This window comes from Podarcis muralis, chromosome 15 (genome assembly GCF_964188315.1).
Source record: "Podarcis muralis chromosome 15, rPodMur119.hap1.1, whole genome shotgun sequence".
NCBI lineage: Eukaryota > Metazoa > Chordata > Lepidosauria > Squamata > Lacertidae > Podarcis > Podarcis muralis.
The window spans coordinates 26256299-26281985 of record NC_135669.1 but is presented as its reverse complement, the minus strand read 5'-3'; the positions used below and the strand labels follow the sequence as shown (position 1 = coordinate 26281985).

The window sequence follows — 25687 nt, the reverse complement described above, 5'->3', positions numbered from 1 at the left end:
TTTGACCATCAAATTTTCCTACCCAAAGAATTGTGAGAATAATAATCTGAAGAAATGACTCACAAAACTGCAGATCACAAGCTTTCCTAAAATCAGTTTAAACCTAGAATGCACATAACCTCTTCAATATTCCCATCATAAGTCTCTGAGTTCAGAGCTTATACTAGAGCAGTGCCAAACTTCCTTAAAACAAGAATTTTATGAGAAATGTTCTGGGCGTATTAATTTTTTTAAGAGCCTCCTGAAATGGTTGGAGAATTTTGGATCACTCTTAATAATATTTAGCAAAATGACCTTAATTTTGCTGGTGGAGAATCAGGTAGAGAATAAAATTCCCAGCCCTCCAACAAACAGAGCATTGCACGTCCCTCACAGAGAATCTATGGCAGGGTACCCTTCCAGATGTTGTTGGACTCCAGCTCTTATCATCATTGTGCATGCTGACTGGGGCTGATGGGAGCTGTAGTTCAACAACATCTGGGACTCAGTGTGCCGCACTAGGTCATGGTTTGCCAACTTGTTTTGTCCTCCAGATGTCGCTACACTATTACTGCCATCATCCCTGACTATTAGCCCTGCTGACTGGAACTAATGGGAATTGTAGTAAGTGGGTCTAGTTATATGGGTGGTGCCAGGGATCTGCAACATATGATTCTGAGTGCCCTCACCAAACTACCTTTCCCAGGATTCTTTTGAGGAGCCATAAAATGAAAATTAATATAAAACCAATATAGCGTTGCAGAGTAGATGTGTGTCTGCAGCAGACGCTGGAGAGCCCCCTCCCCACCAGAGCCAAGTGGGGCCAAATCTCCCTGATGCCTGCAAAGAGGAGCGCTGGGTCGTGCTGTGCTGGGGTCACCACTTGCCAGCTTCCCTCTGTCTGCAGCCACTCACCGTGGGCCTGGGCTGCTCTGCCACCTGGGCCAGAGTGGGGATCCCTGCAGAACAGGGTGCCTGATTGCACCCCCCTCAGAATTTTGCACCAGGGGGCACAGCCCCACTGCCGCTCCCTATGTTACACGTCTGTGTGTATGGAATTAGAGTGGGCCCAGTCTCTCCTTCTTCACTGTTCCATAGTTATGGTGGAGGTTTGCAGAAGCATCCATTGCAGGTGATGGGACCAGAGAACTTTTTGGGTCCCTCCCAAATCTATGATTCATTGTTGGGATCTGTTACCCCAGGTCCCCTTAAAAGTGTATGGGTAGGCCAGCCTTGATCAGGGCTCAAAGCCGTCCTATATTATGCAGGATCACAAGAGAGCTGCTCCCCCGCCATGGTATTAATCTCTGTATAATTCTGTAGCATGGCATGAATGTCCTTTTTGCCACTGCCTGCCGACTGGGCTGACAAAATGATCAGCCGCTGCCTTATTGATACTCTTGCAGTGAAAACAAAACAAGGCAGTACATTTGGAATCACTGCATAACATGTAACAAGGAAACGGCAGTGTTAATTAATTGATGGCATGGTGGCGGGGGGATGAATTTCAGCAGAAGGAGATGTGGAACTGGCAGAAAGTGGCCCCAAGTTGCACCATCTGGCAGATGAAGAGGAACGATTGTGAGGTGAAAGCATGCCCCAAATCCAGGTGTTTAAATAGGTCTGATGGAAAAAAAACAGCTAACAGAATGCAGGCGGGGGAAGAATCCTAGCAAACTTGGCCAGCTCCCCAACCTACCTCCCCATCTTCATTTGGAGAGATATGATCCCAGGAATGGAGCTAACTTTGGTCCCTGGTCCACGGACCTCCATTAGATTTCATCACTGATACTAGGACTTGAATGTGGTTTGTCTCTATCGATCTGCATTTCCTCCCACCTTGCGGAATCAACACTGGTTTGTAGCTGCCACATTCCAAGAAGCAAAACTTATTTATTAACTCATCTGTTCTTTCTTTCTCCCCCCCCCCCCTATTTCCCCCCTTTTTTCTCTTTCTTTTCTTCTTCCTGCATGGCTTCCTTGTGTGTGTCTTCTCCTCATGCCTCCCTACATTCTGCCATGTAAGTACCACAAGCTTATATACCAGCTCTAGCCAATTTTGCATTTTTCCTATGAAAGGAGTGTTACGGGGTGGGGCAACAGGGCACAGGGTGGTCTTTGCAAGGGGTGTGTGTACATTTTTGTTTGTTTGTTTATGCATAGTTTTTAAGAAGATAGATGGGAGTTAATTTTCTGGAGCATTATGGGAATCACCTGGAGGATCCAAAGCAGAAATGGTTGGAAGCTGTAGGCATAAGAGGTTTTGTAACTAATTGGAAAATGACCCAGCTATATTAATGCGATATAAATGATCTAGGGTTAGGTTACCTGAAAGACCACCTTGGCCTTGATACATGAGCTGGATCATTTGCATCATGTGGAGTATGTATGTTCATGGGCACTTGGATGACAATATCTCATCTTTTCAAATAAAAAAAGTTGGTGATGGCTATGAGCCAAAGGATCGATTTCCTTGTTTAAGTGAACAGTATTTTAACCTTGCCCCCCGCCTCCCCCCCATTTTAACTTTTACATTCTTCTCTTTCGTGTGGTTCATGTGACAATGAACAGGACAACTCCTCCTATGTTTTCTTAGGCACCCCCAGACCAGGTGTTTCTGCACCCCCTATTTAGCTCTGCTTGTGTGTGTATTGCACACAGACTGAAGAGTAGTGTACAATTCATAATACAGACTGTGCACTGTCAACCCATATCATGGGTACCATGAGTCATTACTCCTTACAACTGATCTAAAGTCTTCTATAACCTGGATTTGGAGTGAGAACATCCTTAACCAGGAGTGCACAGAGAATGTGTCTGTACTTGTGTCCTATTCTACATATTGGTTTAGGTTTCTCTCTTCAGCCGAAAACCACAAGATAAACCTACTTTCCTTTTTAAAGAAAAAGAAAGAAACGTCATGCTGCAAAACTTATATAGCACCTACCCAGATTCTACCCGTGAGACAAACTTTTAAGCTCTCTGGCTTTGCAAGTTCCTAGACCATCTTATTGTTGTCTGTGGCATGAGTTGCTTCTTCAGTTGCCAGATTGAGGAGGCCAGTGGATATTAGAGCTGAGCATATAGAGCTGAGTCTTCTGTCATCTCAATGTGTCAGAGAACATTTTGTCCCATGGAAGCAAGCTGAACGTATGATGCAGAAGATGCCAGCATTTCCTCCATTTCTCATGGTCCCTGCAAAGCATCTTGTTGCTTCCTACACCCCACCATGATTGCTTACTTCTCCTAAGTGACATCAGCACAAAGCAATACAAAAGTGGCAGTGTGATCAGTTTTCTTTACAGCAAACCAGCTTCTTAGATTCATCTCTTCAGCACCCATCTATTTGTCCAGATCTCATACTTTGTACTTTCCCATCCTTTAGAGTATGACCGTTGGTGCCACTGACTACTAATATGCAAGGTTTGGTTCCTCTGTGTTCCTCTCCCACACCTCCCAATATCTCCACGTTGCATTTTTTTAAAAGCCCTTTCAAAACATCAACATTTCAGTTCACATTTTGCCTAACACACACCTTTTCCATTCAATTTTGCCTAATATACATATTTTTGCAAGCAATTACCCCAATATAACACATTTTGTTTGTTAACGTTCGTGAATCAGTGCATTCTCAACTAAACTTTCTTGCGATATATGCATTCTTTTACACATTTTGTTGTTGCTGTTGTTGAACTGCATTGCTAAAAAATAAAAATAGAGAAGTGCAGATTTTGAGGGATAGCTGCATTTTGGTTTGCATCCTGTTTTAGGAAGTATGCATTAGGTAGATGCACATTCAAATGTGAAATGAATAAAATCTTAGGGATGCCACTCCTTAGATTTTTCTTCACCTAAAGATGTCCCACAAGGCAGTGGGTATGAATTTTTTTCTCAGGGTTTGTTCCCAATGCCTTTCTCATGAATGAGTATAGCCACAAGGCAGTAGAGGTTTAGGATCAGTTTACCTTCTCCTAGATTGGCTACCTTCCCAGGTTGATGAGCCCCATCTGCCTCTAACCATTTAGAGTATGAGATTAGTAATATCCATCTATTTTACAGGGTTGTTGTAAGTGTTAAGCAAAGGGATCTGTGGGAACCCTCAAACTCATTATAGAAGTGTTAAGCGTCATCATCATCAAACCTGAATCATAACACAATGCCCCACTCCAGATACAGAAATCTCGGTCTAATAAACATCATACCTGCAGGCTTCCTCCTCTTTCATGCATTGTGATTTTGTTCTTCTGGGGTTTCCTTCTATATCACCCACTTTTTTTGGTTAAAAAATATATTTGATGCAAATATCAAAATATGCAGATGTTAAAGCAAACACTCCATGTTTCTGTAAGATAATTTATACTATAGGCACTGTATTTTAACATACAGCTGTTCAAAGTGTTCAAGAGCAAACGACACACAGGTTAATCAGGTGTGGGGATTGCTTTCCATTCTGCCCTGTATTTGTCACATTTGCATCCAACCCAAGGTTTGTGCATTGCAAACACAGATTTGCATAGCATCCCAGGTACAGAAGTCAAGCAAGGAAGTGTGTTTGACCTCTGCTCCCAGCTATCATCTATCTATCTATATCTATCTATATTATCTATCTATCTATCTATCTATCTATCTATCTATCTATCATCTATCATCATCTATCTATCATCTATCTTTCTCCATAGGCAGCAGTAGCATACTGATAATTTTATTTCATGAGGAAAAATGTAGCTATTTTACTAATCCTTTACAAACGATTTGCAGTTGCACCAAGATCAAAGATGACAATGAGTTTTAAAAGGTCAGAAATCTTCGAGAGACGGTGATTATGAGCCTGGGTTATGAGCAACATGATGAAAATTGCAATGCCTGGAGCATCTTATTTGCCATCTTTTAACCCTCTGTAAACTGTCTGTGACTGGAAAAGCACAAAACCAGCTTAGAAATGAGAAAAGAGAGAGCCTTAGCAGAAGTTTGCAAGAAATCACAGCAGTGCAAACCGGAAGGTTGAAGGTGTCTCAGAGCAGGGTGGAATACCTCGAGGGCCTTTTGTTTGCTTTATTGATAACTTCTTCTTTAATTTTGTAGAAGAGACAACCACACTTCAGACACCCTGGAAAGGTCAGTAAAACAACAGCAACCCACATACCTGCTGCTGCTCCCCCAACTTCTGGCCTTGAACCTCAGCCATCCCTCTCCATCTTTCTCTGTTTCTTCTCCCTTCCCCTGTGGCTAAGCTAACATCAATGGATCGAACGGCCCATCATTGGCCGTGTTGAATATTTCTCAGCTTTCGTACCAACCCTCTGCCTCTTTTTGCTGAATACCTGAAGGCTTTCTGCCACCTGCTTTCAAACAATCTGCTTTGTAGCAAGACTTCACCTGTCGCCAGTCATCCTTATTGCAGAATAATACGGCTAGTCCTCATTTCTTTCAGCTTAATTTACAGATCTTCTTTACACAGCTTTTGCTTCCATTGCTGTGTGACCCGTTATCCTTGCTTTGCCACTTCTCCTAATCCCTTTTTCTCCCAAACCCCCAAAACACATTCTATATATTACTCATCTGTGACCTGAGAAGCATTACAATGGTTTTCCAGTCTACCTTTATTCAGAATCTCAGGCCTGGTTTATACATATATTTTCATCATGCATTGACAGTGATATCAAAACATAGTTTGCTGCATGTGTGAACAGCTACAGCACCTAAATGCCCTTATCTCCTCACATCACTTTATGCAATGCTGTCTAGAAGAGAAGAGTCATTTTATACAGTCAGGTACTGGCCTTAAAATGTACAGTAATGAATTTGAAGAGCAATCAAATAATGTTATTTCCACATGTGTTAAATCCTGATCAAAATGTCCACTGCAGTTTTATTGTCTTAGTTGTAGTTCACAAAGCCAAAGGTATGGAGGTATTTCAGCTGTTCTATGAAGTAGGGTGTGCACTTTTGAGAGGTAGAAGAACTTAAGGGAATATCTTTATGTTTCTGACCAAATGACATCTATATCTCCCCCACTCAGAGTTTCCCTCAGGATGGAACTTTTTTTCAGCAAGCATTTACACGCAGTGTGCTCCAGATATTGCTGGACTACAACTCCATCATTCCTGACAATTAGCCATGTTGGCCATGTAGTCCAAAACACCCTGAACATTGTCTACTTTTGATTTATACACCAGCTTAGACCTGGCTACTATAAGCCAGCCTTGAAACTTTGCCTGTGGATGTTCTCCCTTGAAATTTGGAAGTCCCTGGGGAAAGGGATCCTCATCAGTGTGGAGAAGCCACCAATAACATCCCTCTGCTTGCCTTAGCACTCCAAAGTTGGCACCTGGATGGAAATCTCAGCAGGGTATTCCAGGCCAATCATTCTCAGATGATTTGTTTCTTTGTTCTCAGATGCTCTCGGCAGATAATTGATGCTTAATAGCTTTTTCCCTAGGATACCACTGGGCCTGTTTGTTGGCCACTTTGGAACATCACATGCCTCCTTAATGAGCACTAAGGAATTAATGTTGGAGAGAAGCCATTGCCAAGGCCAGGCTGGGCCACTTCGGCTCCTTTGTTGACTCTGCCGTCATTGATGGCTGTTTTGGCAGCAAGAGCTCCATTATCTCCTTCCATGCAGCTCTGTGCTTGGCTCCCTTGAATGCTTGTTATGAAATTTCAAAGGATCCAACTTCGCTTTCAAGAAACTGGTAGCTGAGGCTTTCTAGGGCTTCTGGTCCAGCTCCACTGTGATAACGCCAGTTGATTTAATGGAGATAGAAAACATTTGTGTTTGGAGGTGTTTAATCATCAGTACAGATTTAATAGTAAGTTACAAAGTTGGGATTTATGCTAGGAAAACTATGCTATACCAAGAAACGAGGCAGGTGCAAACAAGCAACGAAGTGTCTTGGGGCATCTTGGGGCATAAGCATTTGTGGACTGTGGTCTCCTTCATCAGATGCATGAAGTGTTACCCTGATCTGAAAGTACATATATACATGGTTGGGAGGATGTTGTTATAAAAAAAGGACAAAGGGAACTCAAATGCAGGAAAAAACAGAAAGTGATAATTTAGTGTTTAACAGTGGCAGCTCATAAAACCATTTTTGAAGACACAGGCATCCTGGCATGGGTAAGCCAATTATTGCATACAATGTGCTCGAAATCCTTTGTCTTGCTTCAATCCAAAAGTCTTGATATAGTCAGCAGGTTTCATGGCACAGTCTCCCTTTGAAATCTGCTGCTCTGGGGTGGCTACTTAAAGGTCATTTGCCGAAAAGCAGAGCAATGAAGAAATGGAAACAGGAGGCAGTCATGTAAAAACCACACCGTGTGTGGTGGACATCTGACCAGTACCAAAGGCACATTGGGGCACATTTAAAGAAGGTGGTCTTCACAAGAGATTGAAAGGTTAACAAGGAAGGGGCCAGATATACCAAGGGCTGTCACCAGAGACACATCAGACAGTGATGGGATTTAGAACAGGGCCTCCCTGGAGATGCTCAGCAGACAAACAGGATTATGTGGGAGCAGACGGTTCTTTGAATGAATATGAATGAATTCAAACATATGAATCACATGTTCGGAAGCACACATCAAGAGGCTCCGGACCTCTGAGTGTTCAGTTTCACCTTACATAGCATGTTGTGACGGGATTTAAAATGTCTCATAGTACATAAAAGAGATTGAAGTAATCTTTGCAAGACTGACAAGGGAAGACGCATTTGACTCAACAGAACTGAGCAACATGTTGACAGATGTGCTTACAAGAGAGTAACAGTGGGATGATTGGGCAGACTTTCTTTTCATCCTGGGTCTCTCCACCCATAGTATTATTTTTGTGTGGTTTGGCCATTAGTTTTCCAGTGTATGATGCTCCAAGGGTTCACGATGCCATGAAAATTTGATCTTATTCCTTGGCGGGTTGTACCTCAGTGATGCTTCAGCGCATGCTATGCATGCAAAAGGTCCCATGTTTGATATACGGCTTCTCCAGATAGGGCTGGGTGACCTCCCACCGAAATCTTGGACATCTGCTGCCAGTCAATGTCTCAATGATACTGAGCCAAATGGATCGATTGCCTGGCTCAGTATAAGCCAGCTTCCTTCATATGTTCCTTAAGGGTTTCTAACTGCTTATTTGTAAGCTGGAGCACTCTGATTTTTCACAATGAAAAGTAAAGGACTGATAGTATACAGAATATGTTACTTGTGCCATGGCAGGTCTAATAATATGGGGACTTCAGAGCAAGCAGGAATGAACCTCAGCCTGCATTACTCGCATTAGTGTTGAAACTCTAAATAACTTAGGACTCAAATATATGAAAGGCTATCCCCATCTCTTCCGCTTTCTTCGTGTGTTAAGATCTGCTAAGGGGAAATCTCTTGGCAGTTCCACCACAGAGAATAGCAGGCCGGTAGAGATATTTCCATGGAGCAGACTCTAAATTGTGGAACTCCCTCCCCAACAAGGTGTGTCAGTCACCTTCACTGTGCAGCTTTCACCAAGGGCTCGTCCACATTTCCATTTGCCCTTCCACTTTCCCCCAGGAAAACCCACAGTTTCATGCTGAGTCAGGACAAAAGACAATTGGGTTTTCTATGGATTGCTGTTTGTTCTGATTCAGCGCTAAATAACAGGTTTTCTGGGAGAAAGCAGCAGGGCAAAGGCAAAACCGCTCAGCCCCTTGCCTAGAAAAGACAGGACAGGCAGAAAACCATAGACCCCTCTGTTCTATGCACAGGAAAAGCAGTGATGTGGCTGGGCTCTGGAGATCCCCTTATTTCCTTTGGCTTTTGACAGCTAAGGAGTTTCGTTTTGGGGGATGCATCTCCTTTGCTGAATTTGTGGTGTTTGGTTCACTCTGGAATGGTTTTGGGTATGGTATTTTCATTGTGAGTGTGTATATTCTTTAAATAATTGCATATCCACTTGTTGTAACCCTCTCTGGGACATTATGGTGAAAGGTGGGTAAGAAATCTTATAATTAATAAGCTTTGGTTCAGGTGTTATGACTTGGGTGTTGTGAAGACTGGCTGATCAGCTATGGTTGCTGATGAAGAAAGGGGACAGTCTCTGGAAAATGCCATTGCACCCAAAGCAGTTGATGATGATGATGATGATGATGATGATGATGATGATGATATCACCATCTTGCCTTTTCTCCAGACTGGAACTCAAGGCAGCTTACACAGATTAAACTCAGAAAGCTAAAAACATTTAAAAGATAATTGTTAGAATGTAATACAACTCTAAGTAAATTAAGGTAAAGGTAAAGGGACCCCTGACCATTAGGTCCAGTCGTGACCGACTCTGGGGCTCATCTCACTTTATTGGCCGAGGGAACCAGCATACAGCTTCCAGCTCATGTGGCCAGCATGACTAAGCTGCTTCTGGCAAACCAGAGCAGTGCACGGAAACGCCATTTACTTTCCCACCGGAGCAGTAAGCAGTACCTATTTCTCTACTTGCACTTTGGTGTGCTTTTGAACTGCTAGGTTGGCAGGAGCAGGGACCGAGCAACGGGAGCTCACCCCGTCGCAGGGATTCGAACTGCCAACCTTCTGATCGGCAAGTCCTAGACTCTGTGGTTTAACCCCCAGCGCCACCTGTGTCCCTTAGCGCCACCTGTGTCCCTTCTAAGTAAATTAAAGCAACATAAAAAAATAAATCTATTAAAATACAGAAAATAAAAACAGCACAGCACTATTAAAGTCCTTTCCTTAAAAAAAAAAAGACAATTAGTTCCCAGAAATCTGTCAGAATAAAACAGTCTTCACCTGTGAATGAAAAGACAACAAGGAGGGAGCCAGCTTATCTAGGAAGGGAGTTCCAAAGTCTGTGAACAGCCACTGAGATGGCACTCTACCACATCCCCACCAAGCTTTTGTCCTTGTTTTCTTGTTGTGCTCCTACATAATAAATAAATAAATTTGACTAGGGTAGACAGGGGTTAGTTTGGAACCAGCCGTGGCAATAACCATAGTTTCGCCATAGCTGATAACAGCCTCTGGCCTGTTTGCTTCTTCATTCCATTGCTTATTATTCCATTCACTGACATGGTGCCTCCTGTCTTTCCACAGGCCCTGGAGCAGTGCATGATGGGAACAGTGGCGGATCAAGAATAGTTGGCTGCGTCTGGCTGCTCCCCTTCCTTCTGTTGCAACTGCTGCCCAAGTTTTGACCCTGTCAACCATGGCGATAAGATGACGACGGAGAAGAAGAAGATGAAGAGAAGAAGAATATTACAATTTTTTTAAAATAATCATAATAGTAAGAGTATATTATGAGGAAATATTGGGGAGAGAGAAAGGGAATCTGAAAAAAAGAAGAAGAGTCCAAATTGTTCTGCTGATGTTTCAACACAACTGAGTGTTTTGTTTTCTTTCTTTTGGGTTTTATTTTTCTCATCCACTCCCTTCCTCACCATGGACAAGGAATGCAGCTGTTGGGGACCAACCAGTGCATTTGGCTGAGTGACCATTGATCCCCATCTGCCCATCCCCACACTAGCAAGGCAGCTGACTCAGTTTTTTCTTTTCTCTGAAATCTGCCCAACTCTGGAGGATTATGGTGTCGACTACCCTGTGCACAAAATACGTCACAGTTCCCCCCCAACCCCACATACACCTCTGGTCCCCTTCCCTCCTCTTCATGGACTGCGCTGTCAGTTTGCTTCTTTGATTGCAAACTATGACGAAACGATGACAGGACCACAACCACTCTGATAAAGCAACAGCCACCACAAGCAGCTTCAAGGAAAAGGGAAAACACGATGATGACCCAAAATCACATGATTGTTAAGACATTGATTCATTGTACTACATGGATGTCATGGATAATAAGGGATTCTGAGTCATTATTAATTTTATTAATTATATTTTCTGATATGAGCCTAGAACTGTTAGTTCATAAAAAACACACCACAAAAATACAAAAAAAGAGAGGAAAAATGGGGTGGGGGAGAGAGAAAAGTAAGTTTATTATTAAGAACAAATTGGCTAATGGGATTCTTAACTGGCTTACAAGGAGGTGGAATGTCAATGTCTCTGGCAGTTTATCAGATGGGTCTGGATACAATTTGACCCGTCCAGCAGAAGCAAGAGAAAGAGAGAGAGAGGACAAGCAAGTAATGCCTCCACCAGCATTATCGAGTTTTCATTCATTATTCTGGTGTTCAACTCAAGAAGGTTTTCCACTGTCTTCATACTGTTTGGAAGTACAAAGGTTGATGCTCACTGTATCTTGAGTTAGATGGATATGCTTATTCTTTTTATGAGCTATATATATATATATATATAGTATATATAAATATACATACATATATATATAAATATTATAATAATTATTATTTTGTTAGCATCCTAGCACATTATTTCTCAGCCAGGTCCTTCTGCCGACATTACTGCATGCTGTATATGAAGTTAGCTGTGTATTGGTCTTTTCAGACACAAGGATAGAGTTTTATTGGTAACTGTGTAATTAATTCCTGCTTTTTCTTTTGTTTTTCTTTGTTTTTCTTTTTCTTTCCTTTTTTGGCCTTTCCGTGGGTTATTTACATGTTGAAGACATTTATATAAAAAAAAGAAAAGAAAAAAGAAAAGAAAGAATGGAAAAAAACACATAACAATTCTGCAGCGTCTCTTTCCATATTTGGATTTCTATAAATGGGGAAAACAGTGGTAATTAAAACCAACACACAACCTTTATTTTCCCTGTGCTACACAGCTTTGGATAGGAACACAACAAGGACACAGAGAAAAATAAAAATAAACGAGGTTTCAGTGAATAGTACATCTTTTTAAAAAGAACCCTCCAACACACACATATGCACATACCCCATGTCTACTAGAGAAATTGACTCACGTCAGTTTTGTTCTCTCTTTTCCTTTTCAATGGATAGAACTGGAGAGTTGCACCTTGATGATGGACGGTTTTTGGGGATAGCTCAATAGATGGAGACCTCCTTTGTCCTTGATTTATTTGGAGGTCAAAACTGGAGGTTGTATCTGACTTTACATTAAAAAGAAAAAAGAATATGTTCCATGTTCCTCTTCAGACTGATTGTGATACCTCATTATTAAGCTGGTTGTGGAAGAGATGTGCATATATAGCTAATGCAGCAAAACAAATCATCAATAAAATGTTGAACTTAAACTCTGATATAGGACAGATCTTGAAGGGCAGGGTGCAATGCCAGTTTAGCAGGGTGGTGGGGTAGGAGACCACAACAGAATTAGCTGCTCCTGCTGTGTGCAGGTCTCGGTAAGAGTTCCTAGTTGGGTCTTTTTGCCCAGTGTCCATTAACTTGATGGTAAATAAAGAGTGCATTGAAAAGGATATGTTGATGCAATGTGGCAGGAATGAGGGGAACCAAACATCTCTGAATCCAGCTGGGCTGAACATAAATGGATATGATCATCAACTTGGGTTAGTGTTACTTTAATATTCAACAGTATATTTGTGTGTGTGTGTGTTGGTGTCATGAAATGGTCCCACAAAAATGAGAATCACGCTGCAGGTGACATGACATATCTTATTGAACTAGCAAGCCCAATGTTGTTTTCCTGCTTTCTTGACTCCTGTGGATCCTTAATCCCTCTTTCCCTTGTTGTTCATGATTTCCTTGCTTGCACTGGCTGCATGGTGGGAATCACATGCCCCTTGGCTCCTGCCTATCACCCTTCCCTTGAATATTTGCCCTCTGTTTCCTCTAGCCTTACTCCTCATTCATCTATCATATAGACCTTTTCATATTGGATTTCTCTTCACCTTTGGCCTCAACATGGATGTTGTACATGCAATGGCTATGCCCATATCAGTTAGTTATCAGAAACTCTGGACCAGCATTCCCTAACCAAGTACACGGTGAGTCCTTTAAAAGAGGCCCCATGGATACAGAATGCACATGTTACACAGGGCCTCTTTTAAAAGACTCACCCTGTACTATCCTCCAGATGTTCCAAATGGCATTAACCATCATCCCTGGCCATCATAGTGAATAGTCAAGGAAGATGTGAGTTGTAGTCCAAAACCTCTGAGGAATAACATGCAGAGGGAGGCATTTCTAAGCCTTCTTTCTTTCCCTTTCACTTTTTCTTTCTTGTTCAGGGTTCTGATGGAGAAAGCGAGCAAGCATTTTAAGATCACAAAGTCTTCCTTCTTACAAGAGGCCTGCAAGTCTGATACATCACATGCTCCTTCACAAGACTATCTTGGTCCAGCGAGAGGCAACATCCTGTCTACTAGTTAGCTTCTGTAACCTTTGCAGCCTTATATATACATACATACATACATACATACATACATACATACATACATACATACTTACATACATATACTGTACATCAAAAGATATCAGAGCAGTTCCATGTGTATGGCTAAATGATTGTAATTCTGCCCCCTTATTTGCTGGCCTGGATTAGACCATGACCTCCAAATCTGGACACAGCCCACCAGCCTGGCCTATTTGTTCACCCACCACAGCCTGAATAAACCACCTTCCTTGGTTACTGGCCTGGGGCTACAAAACCAACCATACGGGTAATACCACACATAGCAGACCATGATACATTGTGTCGATCAGCTGCATTTGGTGGGCCACAAGCTGCATGGGACATCTCAAAAAGAAAGAACTGCTGCTTATCACGTAGGGAAGTAGTTAAATGGAGAGAAGAGTGTCCTTCAGGAGGGATGCCATGGAGTGCAAGATGCAGAATTGCAAGTAATGAGGTCTGGGAAACAGAGACATAAAGGTTACAACTGGGATTTTATTGTATTTTTTTACAGTCCTTTCTCTCTATAGATGCTTAGATGTTAGTGCTAGAAGGGACAGTTAACCTCCGTGCCTGATCTTGTCCTTGATTGCAGGTCATAGACTTTTGATCAGTGCAGTGCAATGGCATTCCCTCTAGCTATAGTGGGTGAGCAATAGCGAAGGCACAAAGGTTATAAAAGAATCTGTGTTCAGTGCACTCTGCAAATGGAAATCTTCCTCCAAATACTGGCTAAGTGACAATGTTTCATTTCCATCACCAAATGTAGCCAGGGTGGTGCACCACACCAAAGTATCCCTCATCAACGATCTAAATCAATAGCTTTTGCCATGTGGAGGGCAGCAGGAAGACTTACCACTCAATGTCTCCATGGTGGTGCTCCTCCAGAAGTTATGGACTACAGCTGACATTTTGTTTACAAGGCCCCTGCGAGCCAAACTGTATGTTGCACTTGTGGGGGAATTCCCCTTGGGGTTACAAGTATGGAGACTCACCCCAAATTCCCAGTCAGTCAGACTTCAGTCAGTAATGCATTACCAGGCAGAGTGCAAAGAGTCTGTGAGAGCTTTCTATCAGGACACACAATAAATAGGCAAAGTATACATCATCTTCAACCACCCTAGCACTTCACCATCTCTCATCCAGCCACAGTCCATGAAATGCAACCTGCTCAACCCATTTTTACTGAATGTGTCTGAACCCTCACTGTACCTTATTTGGAGGGTGTTTTGTTTTTCTCCCCTTTAATAGTCAGTGTTAACTTCCTCTTTAACTGGTTCTTACCACTCTTGTGGTCAGGTCATATTCTTATGTACTGTACGTGACACTCACCTTGCTAATAATGGGTCTAACGGTAATTCCACCTCATACTTGCCAAGGAGACCAGCATGCCTGTGGCAAGGCTGTTGAATATTAGTATTCATTGTTGTTGTTGTTGTCGTCATAGTATTACATTTATTTCCTGCCCTTAAACTTCCTGCTTCCAGGTGGGGTAAAGCAATTTAAAATTCAGAACTGAAAGCAGTTAAAATATTTTGCATTCACAAGAATACATTGCATCCTGAATGGCACATCTCAGATGCCAAAGGCAAAGAGGAACATCTTCAGCACTCACTGTAAGCTTTATAGTGAAGGTGCCAGGTGTACCTCTGTGGGCAGGGAGTTCCACAGATTGGGGGCTGCCACAGAGAAGGCCCTCTCCCTGGCCACCACCACTCCTGAACTTCTTAGGGTGGTGAAACTACCAAGAGGGCCGCCTTCTGTTGATTTTGAAACCTGGCAGGGTCTGTCGATACAGATATTTGGGGCCTGAGCCATTTAGGGCTTTGGGCATTAATGTAAGCACCTTGAGCTGAGCCTGGAAATGAACTGGAAGCCAGTGTAGGACTGGCTGTCATTCAGTATGACTCAGATCATCACTTAATGAGGTTCCTCATGTATGATCCACATCAATAGCATTCTTCATTCTTCTCCATTTACCATGAATGACAAGATAACACTTCCTCTGTTCTCCATGCACACAAACTCTGACTGCAGAGTATTTGGTGTTTGCTCATTGGATCATTGACATTCACTTGCCACAAGATGTTGTGATAACTGGGAACTTTCTTGGCTTTCAGCATTAATTGGACAAATTTGTAGGATGGATCTATCAACGTCTGTCACGCACAATAAGACAGGGGTGTTGTTTTTTTCAGGAAAAAAGAAACTCATGTGTTCAGAGTCAAGGTACTATATCCAACTAAATTCTACTCTGGAATGATTGTTAAACCAGTTTAAGCCTCTAGCGCCCAAAGAAGTTAACATGCAGGTAGGGCTCTGACCTGATATCTTCTCCCACAAAACACACAAGCCCCCATTTTGCCCACTGTGAAACATGATCAGCAAGGCTGCTAATGTTTGCCCTTGCACAGTTCCTGGGATCTGCCCTCCCTGGTCCTTTTAGAAAAATGTCTATGTATATCCATATCATACCCAGAATGGAAGGTAGATCTGTGCAATGGTTTCAATCAAATAACAAGGTGAGCACGTGTGTTCAGATTGAGTGAGTCCTTCCAAGATGAGGCACACACACCAAACAGAATAGGGTCATGGTCCAAAGTGTTGCATCACTTTGGGGTAGGGCCTTGGAAGAGCCAGGCTGGTGTGAATGAGGGGTAGGGATTTACTTTTAAGCACAGACCTGATACATTCTGCCCAGCTTCGCTCACTGGTATGGATGGCAAGCAATGAAATAGCCATAATAGTCGTGAGTGAAAAGTAACAACCAGCAATGTGCCAGGCATGCACACAGAAAAATAGGATCTTTGTTACCCCTTTTTGGTGGAAGGCAGTTGTCCAGAAACACTGCAAGTTAACAGCAGGAGCCTGTTTTTCCTCCAATTCTTTGTAAGTTTACTCCAAATATGGGGATGGCGGGGAGCAGAATGAATGAATTTTGAGTGGCGTATGACCAGATATATAGGTTTGCCCACCAACTAGCACTATGATTAGCGCTTCTCTCTTTTCTTTCTTTCACAAAACTGACGCACAGTGTAAATTAATAATGCAGAGTTTTTAAAGAATAAGAGCTTTACTGAGTTAAAATAAACCTCTTCATAAACAACATGGTTCCAAACAGTTTGAATGAGATTGCATACTGACTCTGTTCACAGCTGAGGCAGGCTGACTCTGACTGAAAACTTACAGAGAGCGCAGAGAGAAACTGGCTACTAAGTCACATGTCAGAGTGACGCAACAGTTAGCAGTTAGGCCCAAAGAACTTTAGTAGGCCCAAATGATGTACAGTCCCAGCACTTCCCAGCCTGCTTTGCTGCTTCTGCTCTCATGTGTCTTTGTCACATGACAAAAACCACTTCTACTTTTCTTAATAAGGGGAAGGGCCGTAGCTCAGGGGTAGGGCATCTGCTCTGCATGCAGAAGGTCCCAGGTCCAACCCCTGACATAACACAGTAAGGCTGGGGGAGACTCATGCCTGAAACCCTGGAGAGCTGCTGCTCTGGGTAGACGATACCGAGTCTGACTCTATGACAGGCAGCTTCCTATGTTTAATAAGCTCTTCTGAATTGCTCTGTGGCTTGGTAAACATTAGCCATTGCCAGCTCCCTATTATTCAGCTCTTCCACCTTAAATGCCATTTGAGCCTGGCCCCTTTTTAGCATTTGCAATTCTGTCCTTGTTGATGCTCTTGAGAACAGCCTCAAATAAGCCAGATTATTACTTATTGCTCCTTCTATTCTCTGCAAGTTCTGCCACAAAAGTCCCCTCACCTGCACCCACTGGCAAGAAGATATTTCCCTTTTCCCTTTTCGATAACCTTTTTGAATTATAAGGCATCTAGGTTCCCTGTAGTGTCATGTCGGTCTCCCCCTGCTCCACCTTTCCTTGCTCTTATGATAACAATGGTATAACAAGGCCATTGGAGAAAATGGTTCATAGTACTCTGTGGCTGTCCTTTCCTTGGACCTTTTATGATGCCTGAGAAAAACTGTTGATGATTTACAGTGAAAATGCCTATTTGTATAGCTTGGGATTTTGCTTGTGCATTGGGTAGGCTAGGGATGGACAAATTCACCTATTTCGAGATCTCTCAATTTCTCATTTTCCCAGTCTTAAGTTCAGTCCTCCACAAATGTTCCACACATCAGCTTGCAAAGTTTTAAAGTCCTCATCAAAATGCACTGGTATTATAATATGAGCTTTATCCTAAAACAGTATACACATTTCTGTATACAGTGGTGCCCCGCAAGACGAATGCCTCGCAAGACGAAAAACTCGCTAGACGAAAGGGTTTTCCGTTTTTTGAGTCGTTCCGCAAGACGAATTTCCTTATGTGCTTGCTTCGCAAGACGGAACGTCTTGCGAGTTCTTGCGAGTTTGTTTCCTTTTTCTTAAAGCCGCTAAGCTGTTAAGCCGTTAATAGCTGCTAAGCCGCTAAGGCGTTAATAGCCGCTAAGCCGCTAATAGCCGCTAAGCCGCTAATAGCCGTGCTTCGCAAGACGAAAAAACCGCAAGACAAAGAGACTCGCGGAACGGATTAATTTCGTCTTGCGAGGCACCACTGTATCATTCTGCCGGATATGCATACATTTTTGCAAAGCATTTTCCTGTAATTTACAAATTTTTGAAAAACAATTTCCCCTTATATAATGTGCTTGTATATATTATTTGCACAAATTATCCTAGTATTTGCAATTTTTGTACACATTATTTGGCTGGAGAACTACAGTGCAAAATTCGGAGAAGTGCAAATTTTAAAGGCTGTTCTTCGGTTCATGTTTTGTTTGCATATAATAGTTAAAATAACACACAAAAATCCATTATACAGTGGTACCTCGGGTTACATAAGCTCCAGGTTACAGACTCCGCTAACCCAGAAATAGTACTTCAGGTTAAGAACTTTGCTTCAGGATGAGAACAGAAATCGTGCTCCAGCAGCACGGCAGCAGCAGGAGGCCCCATTAGCTAAAGTGTTGCTTCAGGTTAAGAACAGTTTCAGGTTAAGTACGGACCTCCAGAATGAATTAAGTACTTAACCCGAGGTACCACTGTATTCGGGAAAATTGTTTGCAAACAAAATGTGTATATTTGTCAAAACTGTGAAAAGCACATTTATTAGAGGAAATTAATACTGAAATGAATTTTCATAAGGATTTTTTTATTATTATTTTTTGGTAAGAATCCAAATTTCTGTAGAAATGTGGAGAACTGAATTTAATACTGCTAAAATAAGTAACTGAGATTCAGTTAGGGGCCTTTCCCAGCCCTATCTTGAGATGTCAATAATCAGATCCCAAGGCATGCGAATCTTATGCCACTGAGCTATGGTCCTGCCCATGTGTTGTTGTACAGAAGCAGAGGGCAATAGAGGCTGCATTCACACAGCCATTTCTTCCGCCTCCCCAACGTTTTCCAAACTCTTAACATGCGTGTTATATTTGAACTTCCACACAATGTAAAAGCCATTTCTGGAAAACTAATGGAATGTGGTGTGTGAGTGTTCATTCCAGTGTTTGATTCCAAAAATGAAATCTTTTTGAAGTCCCCTTAACCTAGAAAAATTGTGGAAGAGACAAGATGTGGGGAAGTATGCAGGCATACCATCTTTCCCTGCCATTTTCGGGGGGGGGGGGGGGGTTGGAACAGAAGCAAGCATGTATGGAAAGCTATGTTGTCCAATGAAGTCCGTTGTTGTGTCACACCACGCCCACTGGTGTGAATGAGATTTATTGTAACATGCCGGTGTTTCACTCCAAAAGCCACAGTTCCATAACACAAGAGCTACTGCAGTGTGAAAGGAACGTTAGAAAATGGGACAGTAGTGCTCATAGAATAACAAGGAAAACTAGTGCAATATTCGCCATGTCTGAATGCACCCTAAGGGAACACAATTTGTTGGCTACCAAGCCTAGCCAAAGGCTGTGGATTGCCCTTGCTGCAGCTTTTGGCTCCTTGAGTTGTGGCTGTATGCATGGAAGGTTGAAACCAGTTTCCAATAAAATGTTTTTTGGAGTCCCTTAGCAAGGAAAGCCGAACAGAAGAAGGAAATCTGATTAAACCATAGTTGACATGCGAACGGCTGTCAGCTTTCAGCTCTTTTGAGCTCCCTTCTGGGGTCATAACTCCATTAATCTAATATTTAAAATGTAATATTGAAAACACTGGGCCGGCTCCTCGGGTGGTATAAATCATCCTAACCCCATTGACTCTTCACACAGCCTGGTGGTTTACACCCACTAAGGATTGGCCCCGGGTTCCCTCTTCCACACAGTATGTTTATACAAAAGACAGCAATGCAGCTAATGAGGTATAATTGCACTGACCCGGAGAATGTAGCTATATTAACTTCCACTGCTTGCAAGTTCTCTTTTGTCATTCTGGCTCCTGTGTCTTCATCCCTGCTTTTTTAAATTTTACTGTACACCACAATGAAGGCAACGCAGGTCATGGCATCAATCTATGCCATCCTGGAGAGGGGGCTCATTGACTGAAGGCAGCTTCCAACCTCATGTAAACATAGCAAAATGCACTCTCATGCAATGTTCACATGATAATGGTACCTGGCCTTTTTTAAAGATGCAAAGGCCAAGCATGAGATCAGCATCACAAAATGACTGTGCAAGTAATAGAGCTATGTGCAAATGGTCTCTCAAAAATCTGCCCCTGGGCAGAAAAATTGAGGTGGGGAGAGGACATTTTCACCGGATTTCTAAAGAAGAAAGAGCAATTCTGTGTCAGTTTCTCAGGAGTGAGACTCGCCATTGTCAGTGGCAGAAGTGCATCTTCTCCATTCGATTATCCCCAATGCAGGGCCAGACAGCCCACTGGGCAGAGGTAGACAGTCACATCAGGTAACAGATCTGGCCTCTGAGGAGTTCACCACACACTGCTGCCGCTGCCTCACTGCCTACCTGCCACTGCCTGCTCCTCTCTAGCCTCTTTCTACTCTCTGATTGCCTTCAGCATGGGGGGAGGGGGCAGCTGAAGAACAGGAAGTAGAGGCAGGGGTGACATTTTCTGTTTTTCCTCAAGTCTATCTAGCTATCTAGTTATCTAGCATCGATCAACTGTATGACTTGACATGCTGTCTGCTCACTATGTATTTGGAAACCTCTTAAGATGTTGTAACCATATGTTGCATGATCATTCCTGAGACCAAGGAGCTGGTTTTTGTCTGTGCTTGGATACAGTTGGATGCCATGTTGAATCAAGATTGCAGACTGAACATTTCAGAACTCCACTGATTTTTGCCACCGGTTTCAAATCTGCACTTTTTTGTTTGTTTGTTTGTTTCATGGAATATTGGCTTTAATGCTGGGTATATTTAAACATAGAACAATCTAGTCAGGGCAGGAAAGAAACTCTCCCTTCCAGGCCTACTATGATCCAGATAAGCCTCGCCAACCCCCTGCCCTGTTGTTACTTGCTTTTTAAAAGCAGTGTAAGTTAAATGTGACAATACATTTACAATTGCATTGAGCTTGAATGTTAAGAGAGCTGAAGGTTGAAATCAGCACCTTTAAATTGGCTTGGTTGGGTGTGTGTGTGGAAAGATAACTGTTGAAGATGTTTCAAAATAGGTGTTATATGATCACTGCGTCTCAGTCTTTTGTGTTCCTTTTTCTCTTCCAGTGGCTTGATTTGGAGAGATCGCTTTTAGCAGCTTGTGCATGGCTATCGCACCGGAGAATGCTTGCTAACAGCACAATCGATATGCTACAAGCCTGTTTTTGTATAATGCCTTTCATAGAGCTGGCAGTCTTTAGAGTGCTTTGCAGAGTTATGGCATGGCGCAAGCCATGATACGGTCCCTGCTACAAATTGCAGAGCACGGCTTATGCAGAGAACAAATGGAAATGTTTAGTTAATGGGTTAAGTGCAGATGGTGGAAGCAACTGAGAGAGCTGCATGGGAGGGAAAGGGGTTTTGGAAAACTGGATAGGGAGCCATTCGGATGGTGGGAGTTTCTGAGAGTAAGGATGGGCAAATCTGCCCATTTTGGTTGCTTCCCTTTTCCCATTCTTCCACATTTTAAGTTATCCTATATTTCCACATCTATTTTTTTAAAAAAGTGCTCATGAAAATTCAGCTCCATTTTTGTGCCAATTTCTTCTCAGTATTGTAAGCAAACTTAACACATTTTTGCAGTACAATTTTTCCTAATATGATGCATTTTGATATTGTTGCATGCCACCCCAGTCTCTAAGTTGTGAGAGACTCCAGGGGATCCAAGTGCTTACCCAGGGTTCGATTTCCTTGGAATGAAGGTCATTTCAGACTGTGGTATCTTTAGGATGTATGGTTTTGTTTGCACATACATGTCCCTAGCCTGGGCAAAGGCTAGAGGGGCTCACAGCGTTAACAGCCAGATAGATCTTGCTTCCCCTTTAGGTTTCCAGGGGAGCCTCGAAGTTCAGCAGAGAGCACAACATGTCTCTGTGCCTCCAGCTTCTCACATCGAACTCCTTCCACTCACACACAAAGCAATAACTCTGCCTATTGTGATGGGGAGGGGCACCCATTTGTTCTATGGCAACCTCTTTGAACTTGCAAATTGTGGTATTTAACTAGCCAGTCGAAACCATTACCTAGACAAAGGAACTAGTTTGGCAGCTTGCTCTTATATATTCTATGCCTCCATCACAGGTTTGGAAAGAGCACAGGGCACCCTACCCCAAAACATATAGTCAGGGGTGTACGAAGGGGGGGCATGTTACCCCAGGCACCACTCGGGGGGGGGGTGACAAGATGGCTCGCTTCCTCCCCAGCTATAGAGCAGCTGAAGGCGCATGCACAGGTAGTATGGGCACCGCTCGTGTGGCATCCATACGGGCTGCCGCTCTCACGCGCCGTCCATGCGAACTTCTGTATGGGCTGCCTCTTGCATGGTGACCGTATGGGCTGCCACATGTGCGCAGTCCATACCGACGTTGCGCATGCACTGCCAGGCAATTCGCCCCACCCCTTGGCATCCCACCCCAGGTGCCGGAGAGGGTTCCTCCGCCACTGCTCATAGCATTATGTTATTTTCACAGTTATATGCACTCCAGCCCAGTATATACAATTTTGAACACATTATCTGGCAGGAGAAATGCATTGCAAAATATGGATAATTTCACAGGAGGCTTTCTTCGGTTTTCAAACAGCCTGGCAAAGTGTGAATTAGTTCTCCTTTAAATGCAAACTGAATCAAGTTTCTCCCACTTTCCTAATTGAGAGCAATGGGGTACTTGTGCTGATGTCCTCACAGCCTTCCCATGACTATTTGGTTTGACGCTGCAGGAGCAGAATGATGCGCTGGGTCTGCTTTTGGCCTGACCCAGCAGGATTCTTCTTACATTTTTGCTCCTTGATCGTTTGGCATTGTCGATGAGTCAGATGCCTAAGACTGATTGCTCTGCGTAATGCAGAATCTGCTGTGGTTCTTGCCAACTGGCAAAATTTTGCTTTCAAATGATAATAGTCTATGTCACCAGGTATAACCCTGCATCTTCAGGCTTGGTACACAGGATGTGCGTGTGCCTCTTGAGACACGCCTACAGTCTGGTAAGCCTTATGTGGCACTGGGAGAACCCTGTGCTCTTCTGAGGTGCTACAGGTGGGGAGTGTGGATCAGGATGAGTATCCTTTTCCTAAACACATTAATCACTTAATATAACATATCAAAAAAGCCTTGATGAAATTGAAGATTGCAGGTGCCAGCAAAATAGGTTTGGATGACTCACCACATTGTTTTCTCAGAAAAGTGCTCTGACCCCTTCACAGTCTGACAGTGTGCAGGTAATATCCAGTCCCCCCCCCATTTTTTCTAGCAAGCACCCCTTTCCCCGCCACAGTGAATGTGTTATTTATTATATGTATAACACACCTTTCATCTAAGGATCTCAAGGGTCACATAAACGTTTCTCCCCTCCCCATTTTATCCTCACAAAAACCCTGTGAGGTAAGTTAGACTGAGAGGCAGTGACTGGCCCAAGATCACCCAGTGAGCTTCATGGCTGAGTAGGGATTTGAACCCTGATCTCCCAGTTCCTATTCTGATGCTCTAACAACTACAGTTGATAGCATGCATGTTGGGTCTGTCAGCAGTGTGTGGTCAGCAGGCCTTGATAATACATGCATGTTGCTGGACTTCATAGTACAGGCAAGGGATTGCAGATTTGATTTGTCACTCCCCTGTTCAATAATTGTGTGCAAAGTTAGCACAATGGCAGGGAGCAGACTGGCCTAGCTGATGCAGGTCAACCACCATGCAGTGAGCTTTCAGGCCACATGGTACCACCCTCAAAGACAATCCTTTCCAAGCAGTATGCTTTCTCTTCCTGTTTCAGCATCATTGTGCCATTTACAGTTAGATGGCAGACAGATATTCACCAGGACTGCAGGTGGTTGTTGTTGGTTCCATCATGCGGCAGCAGTTCTGGAAGGGAGGCATTTCAACCTGTCAAATTTCTGCCCGTTGTGGGGCCTTTGAACATCAAGAGACTCCTACCAGAAAGACATTAGCAATCCTAATACAACTAGTTTATACACACAAACCGAGTGATATGACAGGCTGGTGTGACTCAATTTTGAGTAGCCCCAATATGATGAAGGTTTGGCAACTCCACACATTAAGCAGCATCAAACCTGGGCTTGCCTCTGCACTGACATTCAAGTGTGAGCCGCAGACATCCCTCTTAGCTCTTTGGCATCTCCAAATGTGCACATGGTATATTTAGCTGTACGCTCAAGATTTTAAAGTGTACACCTCCAGAAAATGTGATGTGTAGATTTGACCAAAGTGGTTTTCAGATAGCTGCAGGAAAGCACTCCTGGTGGTATACTTTTTAAGAGATGCCCAAACTTGACAAATGCAAAGAAATCAGTGAAGTGCCTGCTTGATCATTTTTGAGTAGCGTTTCTGGGCTTGTTGAGTCACATTGCTTCTGATGTAATAATCACCTTCTCCCCAGTAACCAGTACCTTGGAGAGGCAAAGTGGCAATTTCATGCTTTTTAAACAAAGTGGTCACCTATTAAAGAGAGAAAAGCAGCATGATTTTCTCCCTCTTTCAGAAAGAGAGAGAAACAGCCCCTACTTTCAGCTACTGTGATCTTTCTAGTTTATTGGCTGAGTAACTAATTTACCCAACCCCCAACTTTCTGAGTTCAGGCCACACCTAGAGCCATTCCCCTCCCAGTAAGTCAACTTTGATAATACAGCTTTTCAGAGAGAATCTAAGCCATCCTCTTACTTATTTTTTAAAAAAGAGGGGGATTCAGAAATGGTTGTAAACAGCCTTGGACACCCGATGACCTTTGCATGCACACCAATTCCTACAAGTCATGCAGGGTCACTGTACCAAACAGATAACATCTGCTCTTGATATCATTCTTGCCTTTTGGTCTACTTGTGACACTGTAAACAAGTGCAACCTGTAATACCAGGTGCTGGTGGTGGTACCACAAGTTAGGATAACATAGTGTTTGACTGTGCCAACCAAAGTCCATAGTATTATTAATCCAGAGTTACTGGGCTAGTTCTCTGGTGTGGCAGAACCAGACTGCAGCATGCAAGTGGCAAGGGGTGTGTGTGTCTGTATAAGGATCAAATTTGCATTTGTTACTCCACCCACTTTTGCCCCTGGCCCACCCACTCATTAGCAGAGTAGCTAAATTGCAGCTAGGAAGCCAAATTATGTGCAATACTCTCTAAATTAAAGCAATGTCCAAACACTTGTTAAAATATTCAAAAAGCTTTTATCTGCAGAACATATAGCTAAAGAATAATATATGCAAAGTATTTACATTCACTTGCTTATCCAAGCATGGGCTTATTTTTTCTTAGTTGAAGATTACAGCTTCTTTCTTAAATGTTCAAACAAACTGTGTCTTTCTCTCTTTCCAATACTGTACTTGCACTCAGCCTTCTTGGGTACCTTATCCAGCTAGGCTATGCAGTTCTTTCTGAGAGGTTACCACATTCTCCTTTCAGCTCCTTACTGCTTCTTTGGGAGAACATCAACTTCTGTACTTCTCTCTGTCACATACATTCACACAAAAACATTAGCAACACGGTCTCATCTTCAGTGTTTGTGGAGATGCAACCATTACAGTCAAGTCACTCACACACAAAACTAAATGGAGAATGAAATGAGATACCTCCCATGTGCCCAGAGTTAACCAATCACACAAGAGTTACTGGGGAACGTTCCAGAATTAAACATACAGTAATGCATTTAAGCATTCCCCATTTCAGTAAATTAAATCACTACACTCAACAACCCATGGCATGTGGGCCTTGGGAGATAGCCCAGAACTGAATGCAAATGTGTCCTATGGTCAATTCCAAACATGAATTGGGGCGGTACCAAAAGTTCAGCATCTGACACCCCCTTCTCTTCCCCGTCCCCATATTTTGGGGTTCAAATTCTAACTTGCATTTGCCTTAATGTAAATGAAGC

General features: G+C 43.0%; 1 protein-coding gene across 9 annotated transcripts in view; it reads left to right on the top strand.

Annotated features, from left to right (window-relative positions):
- The window catches only part of LOC114585254 (protein CEPU-1), a 792757-nt gene extending 780732 nt beyond the window's left edge, over positions 1 to 12025 (top strand). For 4 of the 9 annotated variants that reach the window (XM_028707732.2, XM_028707729.2, XM_077919264.1 and 1 more), the window contains 2 exons: positions 5065 to 5094; positions 10051 to 12025. In XM_028707732.2, coding sequence (XP_028563565.2) covers positions 5065 to 5094; positions 10051 to 10151 — 131 coding nt within the window. In that variant the 3' untranslated portion in view covers positions 10152 to 12025. Of the gene's footprint in view, positions 1 to 5061; positions 5095 to 10050 lie in introns of all 9 variants that reach the window. The other 5 variants (XM_028707733.2, XM_028707735.2, XM_028707730.2 and 2 more) reach the window with 3 other exon arrangements.
- Positions 12026 to 25687: the final 13662 nt, after the last annotated feature.